The 14,205-nt window shown below is 46.6% G+C and overlaps 1 protein-coding gene across 1 annotated transcript in view; it reads right to left on the bottom strand.

Moving 5' to 3' along the window:
* Window positions 1-14,205, bottom strand: part of PIWIL2 (piwi like RNA-mediated gene silencing 2) — a 255,710-nt gene that overhangs the window by 175,219 nt on the left and 66,286 nt on the right. The window contains exons 8-9 of the mRNA XM_040414771.1: window positions 7,663-7,780; window positions 7,402-7,526 (exon numbers count right to left, since the gene is read on the bottom strand). Coding sequence (XP_040270705.1) covers window positions 7,402-7,526; window positions 7,663-7,780 — 243 coding nt within the window. The remainder of the gene's footprint in view (window positions 1-7,401; window positions 7,527-7,662; window positions 7,781-14,205) is intronic.

Raw genomic sequence — 14,205 nt, 5'->3', positions numbered from 1 at the left:
GTCCACGACTTTAATGCGCTCATGGGAGGGGTGGACTTCAATGACCAGATGTTGGCTCCCTATTTAGTTTCCCGACGTACCAGACGCTGGTATAAGAAGGTGTCTGTATATTTGATTCAATTGGCGATGTACAATAGTTTTGTTCTCTACAGTAAGGCTGGGAGAACACGATCCTTCCTCAAATTTCAGGAAGAGATCATCGAGAACCTTCCTTATCCAGGAGGTTCCGTGGCCCCAACCACCAGTGTAGTTAGCCGTCTACACGAGCGACATTTCCCCAATGTCGTTGCTGGTACCTCAACCCAACCGTCACCCCGAAAAAAATGTTGTGTCTGTAGCAGGAGTGGAATAAGGCGTGACACCTGCTATTTCTGTCCTGACTGCCCTGACCACCCTGCCCTATGCTATGGAGAGTGTTTCCGGAAGTACCACACACAGGTACACTTCGCATAGGGATCGCATTTCACAGGACAGGACAACACACAGGGCTATTAGGGCCCTTTCACTCACAGCTGCTGCAAACCTCTCCTTTCACCTGGGATAAAGTGCATAATGTACTTCGCCACATCTTTGGGCGATTTGCGCTTTGCACATTGTCCCATGGGGAAGGAGAGGTTTGTCCTATAAAGGTAAAAAAAAAAAAAAACAAACACAGGTAAGCAAAAAAAGTTAACGTTCAGTTCAAAAAGTTAAATAAAGTTTATATGTTCTGTTCAAAAGTTATTATAAAGTTAATAAATTTATTGCGTTGCGGCCTGGTTTTTTCTTTTTTGTTTTTTTTACCTTCCAGGTGGACCAACCGATGAACCAGCTGCAGCACTGATGTGCATTCTGACAGAAGCATTGCGCTGCTGTCAGATTACACAAAAGTCGGTGTATGCGGCGCTGCAAGACGAGATTTCTCCTCTGCAGTAAAAGATACGTTTGCCGAGGCATATGAGCTGAGGAGGCGGCGGTGTTCATATACTTTGGCAAACACTTTGTGTATAAAAAAAAAATAAAAAAAATCCCAGCAATGATTTATTCATTCACATCGATTGATGTGAATGGAGAAATCTGGTTTACCAGGGCATACGGGCTAAGTGGGTATGGATGTTGGGCGGAGCTCCTATGTCCTGGCAGACGCCTTTCCCCTCCTTTTTTTTTTTTGGCAGAGATTTTTTCATCCACATTGATCGATGCGAATGAAGAAATCTGTGCCGTTCATTTTTTCTTTCAGCCCAGAGGCTGAACGGAAAAAAATAATCTCATTACCCGTATGCTCAATATAAGGAGAATAGCAGAAACTCCTAATGCTGGCCATACATGTAATGATTGTGGAGACCCTCAAATGCCAGGGCAGTACAAACACCCCACAAATGACCCCATTTTGGAAAGAAGACACCCCAAGGTATTCAATGAGGGGCATATGGAGTCCATGAAAGATTGAAATTTTTGTCCCAAGTTAGCGGAAAAAGAGACTTTGTGAGAGGAAAAAAAAATAAAATAAAATTTCCGCTAACTTGTGGCAAAAAAAATAATAATTCAATGAACTCGCCATGCCCCTCATTGAATACCTTGGGGTGTCTTCTTTCCAAAATGGGGTCACATGTGGGGTATTTATACTGCCCTGGCATTTTAGGGGCCCTAAAGCGTGCGAAGAAGTCTGGGATCCAAATGTCTAAAAAAGCCCTCCTAAAAAGGAATGTGGGCCCCTTTGCCCACCTAGGCTGCAAAAAAGCGTCACACATCTGGTATTGCCGTACTCAGGAGAAGTTGGGGGAATATGTTTTTGGGTGTCATTTTACATATACCCATGCTGGGTGAGATAAATATCTTGGTCAAATGCCAACTTTGTATAAAAAAATGGGAAAAGTTGTCTTTTGCCAAGATATTATTCTCACCCAGAATGGGTATATGTAAAATGACACCCCAAAACACATTCCCCAACTTCTCCTGAGTACGGCAATACCAGATGTGTGACACTTTTTTGCAGCCTAGGTGGGCAAAGGGGCCCACATTCCAAAGAGCACCTTTCGGATTTCACCGGCCATTTTTTACAGATTTTGATTTCAAACTACTTTGCAAGCATTTGGGCCCCTAAAATGCCAGGGCAGTATAACTACCCCACAAGTGACCCCATTTTGGAAAGAAGACACCCCAAGGTATTTTGTGATGGGCATAGTGAGTTCATGGAAGTTTCTATTTTTTGTCACAAGTTAGTGGAATGAGACGTTGTAAGAAAAAAAAAAGAAAAAATCATCATTTTCCGCTAACTTGTGACAAAAATGAACTCACTATGCCCATCAGCGAATACCTTAGGGTGTCTACTTTCCGAAATGGGGTCATTTGTGGGGTGTTTGTACTGTCTGGCCATTGTAGAACCTCAGGAAACATGACAGGTGCTCAGAAAGTCAGAGCTGCTTCAAAAAGCGGAAATTCACATTTTTGTACCATAGTTGGTAAACGCTATAACTTTTACCCAAACCATTTTTTTTTTACCCAAACATTTTTTTTTTATCAAAGACATGTAGAACTATAAATTTTGAGAAAAATTTATATATGGATGTCGGTTTTTTTGCAAAATTTTACAACTGAAAGTGAAAAATGTCATTTTTTTGCAAAAAAAAATCGTTAAATTTCGATTAATAACAAAAAAAGTAAAAATGTCAGCAGCAATGAAATACCACCAAATGAAAGCTCTATTAGTGAGAAGAAAAGGAGGTAAAATTAATTTGGGTGGTAACTTGCATGACCGAGCAATAAACGGTGAAAGTAGTGTAGTGCAGAAGTGTAAAAAGTGGCCTGGTCATTAAGTGTGTTTAAGGTAGGGGAGCTGAGGTGGTTAATACTTGGTTGCAAACCCTTTGCAGTCAATTACAGCCTGAAGTCTGGAACGCATAGACATCACCAGACACTGGGTTTCATCCCTGGTGATGCTCTGCCAGGCCTCTACTGCAACTGTCTTCAGTTCCTGCTTGTTCTTGGGGCATTTTCCCTTCAGTTTTTTCTTCAGCAAGTGAAATGCATGCTCAATCGGATTCAGGTCAGGTGATTGACTTGGCCATTGCATAACATTCCACTTCTTTCCCTTAAAAAACTCTTTGGTTGCTTTTGCAGTATGCTTTGGGTCATTGTCCATCTGCCCTGTGAAGCGCCGTCCAATGAGTTCTGAAGCATTTGGCTGAATATGAGCAGATAATATTGCCCGAAACACTTCGGAATTCATCCTGCTGCTTTTGTCAGCAGTCACATCATCAATAAATACAAGAGAACCAGTTCCATTGGCAGCCATACATGCCCACGCCATGACACTACCACCACCATGCTTCACTGATGAGGTGGTAGGCTTAGGATCATGAGCAGTTCCTTTCCTTCTCCATACTCTTCTCTTCCCATCACTCTGGTACAAGATGATCTTGGTCTCATCTGTCCATAGGATGTTGTTCCAGAACTGTGAAGGCTTTTTTAGATGTTGTTTGGCAAACTCTAATCTGGCCTTCTTGTTTTTGAGGCTCACCAATGGTTTACATCTTGTGGTGAACCCTCTGTACTCACTCTGGTGAAGTCTTCTCTTGATTGTTGACTTTGACACACATACAGTCGTGGCCAAAAGTTTTGAGAATGACACAAATATTAGTTTTCACAAAGTTTGCTGCTAAACTGCTTTTAGATCTTTGTTTCAGTTGTTTCTGTGATGTAGTGAAATATAATTACACGCACTTCATACGTTTCAAAGGCTTTTATCGACAATTACATGACATTTATGCAAAGAGTCAGTATTTGCAGTGTTGGCCCTTCTTTTTCAGGACCTCTGCAATTCGACTGGGCATGCTCTCAATCAACTTCTGGGCCAATTCCTGACTGATAGCAACCCATTCTTTCATAATCACTTCTTGGAGTTTGTCAGAATTAGTGGGTTTTTGTTTGTCCACCCGCCTCTTGAGGATTGACTGCAAGTTCTCAATGGGATTAAGATCTGGGGAGTTTCCAGGCCATGGACCCAAAATGTCAACGTTTTGGTCCCCGAGCCACTTAGTTATCATTTTTGCATTATGGCACGGTGCTCCATAGTGCTGGAAAATGCATTGTTCTTCACCAAACTGTTGTTGGATTGTTGGAAGAAGTTGCTGTTGGAGGGTGTTTTGGTACCATTCTTTATTCATGGCTGTGTTTTTGGGCAAAATTGTGAGTGAGCCCACTCCCTTGGATGAGAAGCAACCCCACACATGAATGGTCTCAGGATGCTTTACTGTTGGCATGACACAGGACTGATGGTAGCGCTCACCTTTTCTTCGCCGGACAAGCCTTTTTCCAGATGCCCCAAACAATCGGAAAGAGGCTTCATCGGAGAATATGACTTTGCCCCAGTCCTCAGCAGTCCATTCACCAAACTTTCTGCAGAAGATCAATCTGTCCCTGATGGGTTTTTTTGGAGAGAAGTGGCTTCTTTGCTGCCCTTCTTGACACCAGGCCATCTTCCAAAAGTCTTCGCCTCACTGTGCGTGCAGATGCGCTCACACCTGCTTGCTGCCATTCCTGAGCAAGCTCTGCACTGGTGGCACTCCGATCCCGCAGCTGAATCCTCTTTAGGAGACGATCCTGGCGCTTGCTGGTCTTTCTTGGATGCCCTGAAGCCTTCTTAACAAGAATTGAACCTCTTTCCTTGAAGTTCTTGATGATCCTATAAATTGTTTATTGAGGTGCAATCTTAGTAGCCACAATATCCTTGCCTGTGAAGCCATTTTAATGCAACGCAATGATGGCTGCACGCGTTTCTTTGCAGGTCACCATGGTTAACAATAGAAGAACAATGATTTCAAGCATCACCCTCCTTTTAACATGTCAAGTCTGCCATTTTAACCCAATCAGCCTGACATAATGATCTCCAGCCTTGTGCTCGTCAACATTCTCACCTGAGTTATCAAGACGATTACTGAAATGATCTCAGCAGGTCCTTTAATGACAGCAATGAAATGCAGTGGATTAAGTTAATTTTCATGGCAAAGAAGGACTATTCAATTCATCTGATCACTCTTCATAACATTCTGGAGTATATGCGAATTGCTATTATAAAAACTTAAGCAGCAACTTTTCCAATTTCCAATATTTATGTAATTCTCAAAACTTTTGGCCACGACTGTACACCTAACTCCTGGAGAATTTTCTTGATCTGGCCAACTGTTGTGAAGGGTGTTTTCTTCACCAGGGAAAGAATTCTTTGGTCATCCACCACAGTTGTTTTCCGTGGTCTTCCGGGTCTTTTGGTGTTACTGAGCTCACTGGTGCGTTCCTTCTTTTTAAGAATGTTCCGAACAGTTGTCTTGACCACGCCTAATGTTTTTGTGATCTCTCTGATGGGTTTGTTGTGTTTTTTCAGCCTAATGATGGCTTGCTTCACTGATAGTGACAGCTCTTTGGATCTCATCTTGAGAGTTGACAGCAACAGATTCCAAATACAAATAGCACACTTGAAATGAACTCTGGACCTTTTATCTGCTCATTGTAATTGGGATAATGAGGGAAGAACACACACCTGGCCATGGAACAGCTGAGAAGACAATTATCCCATTACCTTTGGTTCCTTAACAAGTGGGAGGCACATATGCAAACTGTTGTAATTCTTACACCGTTCACCTGAAGTAAATACTCTCAAATGAAAGCTTACAGTCTGCAGTTAAGGCCTCATGCACACGGCCGTGTTCCGTGGCCGAGAGCGGTCCGTGGTAACACGCCCTGGGTTCCTGTTGAGAGCAAGAGTGCACGGCGTCATTGGTTGCTATGACGCCGTGCGCTTCATGCCGCCGCTGCACTACAGTAATACACTCGTATAGTGTATTACTGTAGTGCAGCGGCGACATGAAGCGCACGGCGTCATAGCAACTAATGACGCCGTGCGCTCCTGCTCTCAACAGGAATCCAGGGCGTGTTGCCACGGACCGCTCTCGGCCACGGAACACGGCCGTGTGCATGAGGCCTAAAGCACATCTTGTTAGTTAATTTCAAATCCATTGTGGTGGTGTATAGAGCCAAAAATTTTAGAACTGTGTTAATGTCCCAATATTTATGGACCTGACTATGTCAGGAGAGAAGAATGAAAGAAAAACGGCACTCCCAAAAATCTTTGCTGGTGATAGATTTATTGGTCACTCATATGACGCGTGGAGTTTCAGCACTCACAGGTGCCTTTTTCAAACAAGAAGTGAGCAGCAGTATGAGTGCACTCATACTGCTGCTCACTTCTTGTTTGAAAAAGGCACCTGTGAGTGCCGAAACGCCGCGCGTCATATGAGTGACCAATAAATCTATCACCAGCAAAGATTTTTGGGAGTGCCGGTTTTCTTTCATTCTTCTGATTTTGGGATTACCTCCACACAAACCGAGCACCCCTCAACCAGTACGCTGTGCCGCCTGACTTCATTACACAGTATGTCAGGAGAGGTGACAGCTCCTCTTTATAAAAGGGACATGTGCCACATCATTTATTCTGCCGGCATCTTGGAAAAGCCAAGTACAGTTTAAATGTCACATTTGGCCATTTCTAAGCAATCATGGCTTCTGCACGTGACCACCACAAATAACACCCATCATGGTACTCTTAAAAGTTGCCAACAACAGTTAGGGTCCATTCACACGTCCGTAGTGTATTGCGGATCCGCAATACACCCGGCGGCCGTCACCCCCATAGAACTGCCTGTTCTTGTCCGCCATTGCGGACAAGAATAGGACATGTTCTATTTTTTTTCGGGAGCCGCGGATCGGAAGATCGGGGCCACGCCCCGAAAATGCGGATGCAGTGCTGTCCGCATCTCTTCTGGCCCCATAGAGAATTAATGGGTCCGGATTCGTTCCACAACATTGCGAAATGGATCCGGACCCATTCTACGGATGTGTGAATGGACCCTTACAGTCCTAAACCTCATTACAATTATCCTTTGGTCCAGGCAATAAAAACGCCATCACAACTGGTCCTGTCAATCAAAGTGCAGAGGGCGCAGCAGTTGCAGAGAGAGCGGAGACTCTAGGTGTAACGGTAACGCCCGCGTTGCTCTTACGGGCTTATTTGCATATATGAAAACATCATTTTTCTCAGCAATGCGGGCACATATGAACATGGGACCAACACAGATCCCTTCAGCTGCCACACGTACATGTAATAGGTCAGCCAGTGTCATAGGTACAAATCTGCTTTCAGATGCCCTTTAAAATGCAAGACAAGTCCATATATGTATATGTATATGTATATGTATGTATATATATATATATATATATATATTTGTGTGTCTTACAGCAATCCAAACAGACTGTAGCCAGCAGATACGTATCTAGATATATTGGCTAGCTAGTGGTTTGTCAGCCGTTACATAAAAGATAGTAAGAAAAAGCTAGGCTCCAACAAATAAAACCCAACAAGTCCCCTACCTTCTCATCAAAACATTATAAAATGGAATGCAAAGGTCTGAACTGGGCTCCAGGATCTTGGTCATTTGTATAGTGATTTTTATCTTCTGCCCATCTGTTCGGCGCTCACTCTCTAGATCGACTGACTGCAAAACACAAAAATCTACTTTGAGTTTCCATTTACCATAGTACGAGGAGTTCTAGTAATAACTGTTTATTGCTCGTTCTGCACACAGTATATCACGCGGGGTAAATATGAATAGGATCATGTGTGGCTGGTACCTGTGCAAGCTTGACAGGAAGGTAGAGAATGGAACCATCAAACGCTGTAACTTGCCCGGTCACAGTACGATGGTCTTTTAGCATGCCAAAGCGCATACTGCGACATTCCACATTGGGCCTATGCAAAAGTAGAGAGAGAAATCAGCTTAATCAGTGTATCAAATTCTTGTTCCCCTAGCTCAGTTTAGTGATGGCGCCCCATGATTCCCAAGGGCGCATGATGCAATTATGAGTTGATTGGGTGCTTGCTTGTCCGCATACACCTCCTTAAGGCTCATGCACACAACCATATGTATTTTGCGGTCCGCAAAAAATACGTGTGCATTCCGTATTTTGCAGAACGGAACAGCTGGCACCTAATAGAACAGTCCTATCCTTGTCCCTAATGTGGACAATAATAGGACAGGTTCTGCGTACGGTCACAAAAAAAAATAAAAAATGGACACGGAAAGAAAAAAACTTTCATAGGCTTTCATCGGTGGGGGTTTGAGCATTGAGACCCTGAACGATTACTAGAACGAGGGGACAGAGGTGCACAAATATCGCGCTCTCTCCCCTCACTGAAAGAGACGGAATTGAGATGGGCCCCTCTGCAGAGAGGAAAGAGAGAGCGATATGCATGCTTTGCTCTTAGTTAGGGTGTCTCTATGACAAGGCTTTACCAAAACTCAGTGACCCTATAAATATGATGATACAAAGTGGCGGGTTCCATGACTTCTTTTTTTGTACAGTAAAAGTTGTGGGAGGAAAAGAAGCCAATGGGGGTGCACAGTATTCTCCCTTACTTCATTAAAGGCTATTGGATTTTTGCTGTTCTGGTAAAACTAATAGACTGTAATGGAAGAAGCCAAACATATGCACTATAGGGTCACCCGCTTTTTCCCTTTGCAGCTGTTAGTGGGCTTTAGTATGATACACAGTGACGAGCAAAAGGGTAACAATGTTTTGAACTTTTGACTTTCATCTCACCATTCAACTACATCTTCGAACACTTGTCTATCTCATACATAAATTGGACTTACAGCTGTTTAGCAGATGATTAGATCTGCAGATTCTTGCATTGTTACAGTTTTGCTCCTGGTGGTCTTCTTGTAGACTACAAATTACAACCTGTTCTCACATTCCCTAATAGCTCAGGGTGTTATTAGGTTGATTCCCAAGTGAAAGGTCACTGGTACGAATCCAAGAGCAGCCATGAAGAAGATTTCCCAAGAAAAGAGCAACAGCATCATCCAGCTCTTCGATAGTGGTATCTTGGCTAAGAAAACTGCCAAACTGCATCATGTGAGCGCCTTGACACGTAGGCCTCTTTCACATGACCTTTTTTTTTTTTTCGTGTACGGGCCTTTTTTTGCGTTCCGCATACGGAACCATTCATTTCAATGGTTCCTGAAAAAAAACGGAATGTACTCTGTATGTATTCCGTTTCCGTTGAAAGATAGAACATGTTCTATTATTGCCCGCAAATCACATTCCGTGGCTCCATTCAAGTCAATGGGTCCGCAAAAAAAAACGGAACACATACGGAAATGTGTATCCGTTAGGTTTTTGCGGAACCATCTATTGACAATGTTATGCCCAGCAATTTTTTCGATGTGGGAGGATGGGAAGATAGACACCAATCCCAAGAGGTCCACAAGGCTAATGGAACCCGCAAGGGGAACAATCAACCCAGGCCCCTCCCAAACAACGATCATACAGAATCTGTGTGGTCAGAAGAACGGGGAATCCAGAAAGGAGTACCCGCTATGGGCTCACAAGGAACCAGGAACTGAACCACCAGAGGACAACAAAAACTAGAATATCCAATAAAAAATGAAAAGAGCCATCATATGGGAAAGAATTGGCCATGGACAACTAGCCATTCTAAGAATAGTGGCTAGCAATCAGCATACATTGTCCCGGGGAGGGCTGTACCACTAAAACAACAGACACCCATATGCATAAGGAATGACGAAGTCGTTATAAAAGAAAAGGGAGTGACTACAGGAAATGTAGAAACCAGCTGTGACCGACATACAGAAGACTCCCAGGGGGAGAGAGTACTAGACAGGCGGAGACGATAGCCAGGTCCCAGGGGACTGCCCTCTATTAGATAGTACAACTAAGCAGAGAATATAAAGGAACACCCGGACCCAGAAGGAACTACAGGACCCTGTCCGATGCCTGAGCGAGCAGCAGAAAATTCACTAACTGCTGCAGCAGCCGATGCTCATCCAGCCATGGTCCCCAACACGGAGAAGATCCAGTGAGATCACTGTACTCCACCAGGAAAGGTCCGCTCTGTAATAGAAAACAACGCGGGTACTCCTTTATAATATGGGGGACACGGAGTGCAGGAGCGTGGTTGTATGTGGACCACCCATCAGATCAGAACAGATCAGCCCTATACTGGGTACACCAGAAATAGCCCTGCCAGATATGGTTACCATGTACATGCTGAACCAGGATGGCCGTTGTGGACAGTGCCTTGAGAATGTACAAGGAGCACGACAGTAACGGAGTGGCAGATGAATGGAAGAAGCAAAAAGGGAAGTAACCAACATCCGCAGCTAAGAGCCCGGGGAAGGAAGCACCCAGTAATACAGAAACTGTATGGGCCACAGATTGCACCATAGGGCCCAGGACGTGGGTACTAAAAATGCACGCCTAAAACCGAGGTAAAGCGGCTGCATGTTGCACTCTAAGGAGGATAGAAACAAAGCCACAGCATCCGGGAATGCGACCGCATTTGGAGGGAGCAGGTCCTCAACCTGTAAGGTAGAAATACGGCTGTGTAGCGTAGAGATACGACCAGAGAGGTGCAATGGTACAGCATCTGGAGATGGTAGAGGTACTAGAATTAAGATAAGAGCGATGTGGCCGCATTGTGGACCCTAGGACCAGAGAAGTGCAACGGCTGCCACGTAGCAATGGTACCTATAGCCCGCTCTGGAAAGGGAAAATAGGGCCGCACGGTACCACAAAGAACGACAGGTGCACACCACAATTAAGTAAGTGCAATGGCAACTGAAGGAGGCCCTCCATTTCACCTAAAAAGAGGGAAACAGGGCCGCATAGTACACCATAGAGCCAGACAGGTGTAACGGCTACAGCATCAGAGACGGTGCAGAAACTCTACCTAAGAAGGGAGTAAGATGGCTGTTTGGTGGATACTATGATGAGGTAGGTGCAGTGGCCACGGCAATAAAAGTTGGCCTCAATATCACGTCCGGTGAGGGAGAAATAGTGCCGCAAGGTACACCATAAAGCCAGACAGGAGCAACGGCAACAGCCTCTGGAGATAGTGAAGGCACTCTACCTATGAAGGGAACAAGGTGGCAGCCTGGTGCCCACTAGAACCAAACAGAGGCAATTGCTACAGCAAGAGAGAGGCCTCTATATCTCGCCGGAAAGGGAGAAATAGTGCCCCACGGAACACAATAGAGCCCAACAGGGATACTGGATACGGCATCAGGAGATGGTGTAGGTACTCTACCCGGGAAGGGAGCAAGGTGGCTGGAAACAGACAGGTGCAATTGCTACGGCAATTGAAGGCGGCCTGTATATCTCGCCCTGTAGGGGGAAATAGCGCCGCATGGAACACCAAAGAGTAAGTCAGGAGTAATGGCTACAGCATCTGGAGTAGGTGTTGGAACTCTACCTATAAAAGTAACAAGGCGGCTGGAAACAGACAGATGTAATCGCCACGGCATAGAAGCCGGCCTGTATTCTCTGGTACAGGCACTACAAAAGAACCTTTAGAGGCCGAGAAGGGTTGCCAACCCTATAAGTGGCGATTGCCTGAATTATCAGCTTGCCCAGAACATAGCCCCTGGATAGGGGAACCAGGAAGGTCTGTCGTGTACAGCCTACGAGGGCGTACGTACCAGAGACACAGTGTAGGTGTCCCCGTTGCTAAGCACGGTGACGGCTGCCTTACCTGAGCGGTAAACACCTGTGCAGGCAGGAGAGCGCCATCCGAAAGTCCACTAGAGGGGCACCAAACCTGGGTAGGGTAGGTACCACCGTGCACGTTTGACTTGACCACACAGAGGGATTCTGCATGGTGGAAGACCGCCTGATGCTCTGTTCCGAGGGAATTGGTGCAGAGGTGTCCCCAGAGGCAACTGACAGAGAAGGCTTCGTCACCAGCCTCAGGCCTGTCCTGGGGCGACCCAAGGATGCCGAGGAGGGGTGGAAGCTAGTTGAGACCACCCGAGGAGGGTCCGTGGGCTACTTCTTGCGTGACCCTGTACCTGAGCGTGACCCACTGTAGGGAGGACCCTGGGGGGGAAGGGAAGGAAACCGCAATTTGTAGGTAGCGCTCCAGCGACTCTGCCAGGGATTGGGCGAGTCAGGCAAGATTCCCATGGCCTGACATGAAGGGAGCCCATTCAGGGGGGACCTACACACAAAAAGGGTGGGAGGGGGGACAAGGCGACCTTATGAAAACCTTCGTAGACAACGGACGCACGTAAATACATGGCGATCCGATAGGGAGGCTGGGAGAGGAGGCCCTCAAAGAGCAGCAGGGCTGTCCTATCTGTCCCCGTATGCCACGTTCCCAAGAGGTGCTGCAGCAGCTATAGAGCAGGTGGCAGGGCTGCAGGAGAATGCAGCAAACAAGAGGGGGAGGGAGGGAAAGGAGCCTGCAGATCAATTCAGCCAGAGGCTGCCTACCAGACCCCAGGAGAAGTGCAGCGCACCCTGAGCAGAGAGCAGAAGATGGCGATCCGGAGAGAGCAGGAGCCGACAGCCGGAGGAAGAACCGCCCCTCTGAAAGAGAGCAGGGAACCTGGGGCTGGATTGGCAGGCAGGAGAGGCCCCTTCCAGGCTCCCCCCACGGAGGGGAGGTGACGGAGTAAGCCAGGGAAGGATCAGAAAGTAGGCGGGAGTTGCGTCCTAGTAGGCCCGAAAAGCCGGGGCCTAAATTAGTGAAGAGTGGCCGGGAATGAACGGCCGCGATCGCGGAAGTGCCCCAGAGCTGCCGCGACGAACGGGGGCCAGGTGGGGGAGAGAACAGAAGAAGCGACCCCCAGAGAGTGAAAAACGGAAGACCAGGGGGCTTCTGGGGCCAAGATACAGCTTGGGATACGAACCCATGGCCCTTAGAGTCAGAGGCAAGGCAATTACCCACACAGCAATGAGAGCTGTATTGAAGGTATCCAGGGAGGAGAGGGGGGAATGCGCCCAGGCCCGGGAAGGAGGGTGTAAGACGTCTTCAGGCACAGCAGTAACCACCCCCTCGGCGGACTCAACACGGGAACCGTGGGACTGCCGGAATTCCACTTCGGAAGCAGATTTGGGGACTGGGTGGCTGCCAGGTACCTGAGTACGCGCCCGCAGGGGGGCAACTAAAGTGGAACACGATGGAGCCACCCCTGCCACAGGCCGGAACCTGCAGAGAAGAGAAAGAAAAAATGATTGAAGAAAAAATAAAATAAAAAAGTAGCAGGATGAGTTGCACAAAAAGCAGGTCAGGTCTGCCTCCTACGGACACTAGAACAAGACTGATCTGCCTAGTGTCTGTGGAGAGGGTATAGCCCAACGGTGAGGAGCCAACACTTTTTTTTATGTTTAGTGTCGCCTCCTAGTGGTAGTTGGACATATACCCTTGGTGCTGTGTCCCCCAATGCCATGCACGAGAAAAAAGGTTTGCTCCGCCCAAGTGGGCTATACCCTCTCCACAGCCCTAAGCTATCCAGTTTGTACCAAAAGCAGTAGGAGAGAGAAACATAAGCGAAGAACGAACATATCATGGACCGGGAAACAGCAGCACGGTGACAGGGAAAGTAAGTAGAAACAGAGGGTGGGATCTGTGTCCCCCAATGCATCCTACGAGAAAAGGATTTTACAGTGAGTACAAAAATCCAGTTTTCTCTTGAATGCATTGGGGGACACAGCACCATGGGACGTCCTAAAGCAGACCTTGAGGGTGGGATTGAAACCTCATGCAAAAAGAAGGATGCACAGGTGCAGAAGAACCAACAGGACCAGGAGATACCCTAGCATGAAAAGGTTCCAAGAAAAAGGGAGACCGGAAGATCCCAAGGACAGATGCCTGGGAAACCAGGCCTGCAAGAAGGACCAAGGGAACACCCAACTCCACCCAAGGTGGGGAAAAAATAAAGCTCTAGAGGATAAGGGACAGATGTCCCGCGCGAGGATCAAGAGTTGACAAGAGTGCACTAGAGAGCCAGAAGAAGGATCTAGAAGAACCAGGGCTCCTCCTGAGGAAACAGGAGAGTATCAGAGCAACGTCTGTTGGTAACGACCTAGCGCTCTGCATATGGAAGGATGTAAGTTGGAAACAACATAGCACACTGCATATATAAGGAATCTCCAGGAGGAGAAGCCCTAAGAGGACAGACCCAACAATCCAAAATAGACTATGAGGGTGCCTAGCAGGAGATAAAATGCCTGGAAAAAAAAAATACACAAGCAGTCCTCAACCAAAGACTAAAACTTTAAGTTGTCTCAGGCCAAAACACAACCTGTCCGTGACCAACCACATGTAAGAGCCAGGGCAGAGAGGGAACAAAGAAGCACTTGAGGCTAAAC

This window comes from Bufo bufo, chromosome 1 (genome assembly GCF_905171765.1).
Source record: "Bufo bufo chromosome 1, aBufBuf1.1, whole genome shotgun sequence".
NCBI lineage: Eukaryota > Metazoa > Chordata > Amphibia > Anura > Bufonidae > Bufo > Bufo bufo.
The sequence above is the reverse complement of the archived record's forward strand: the minus strand, read 5'-3'. Positions and strand labels throughout refer to the sequence as shown.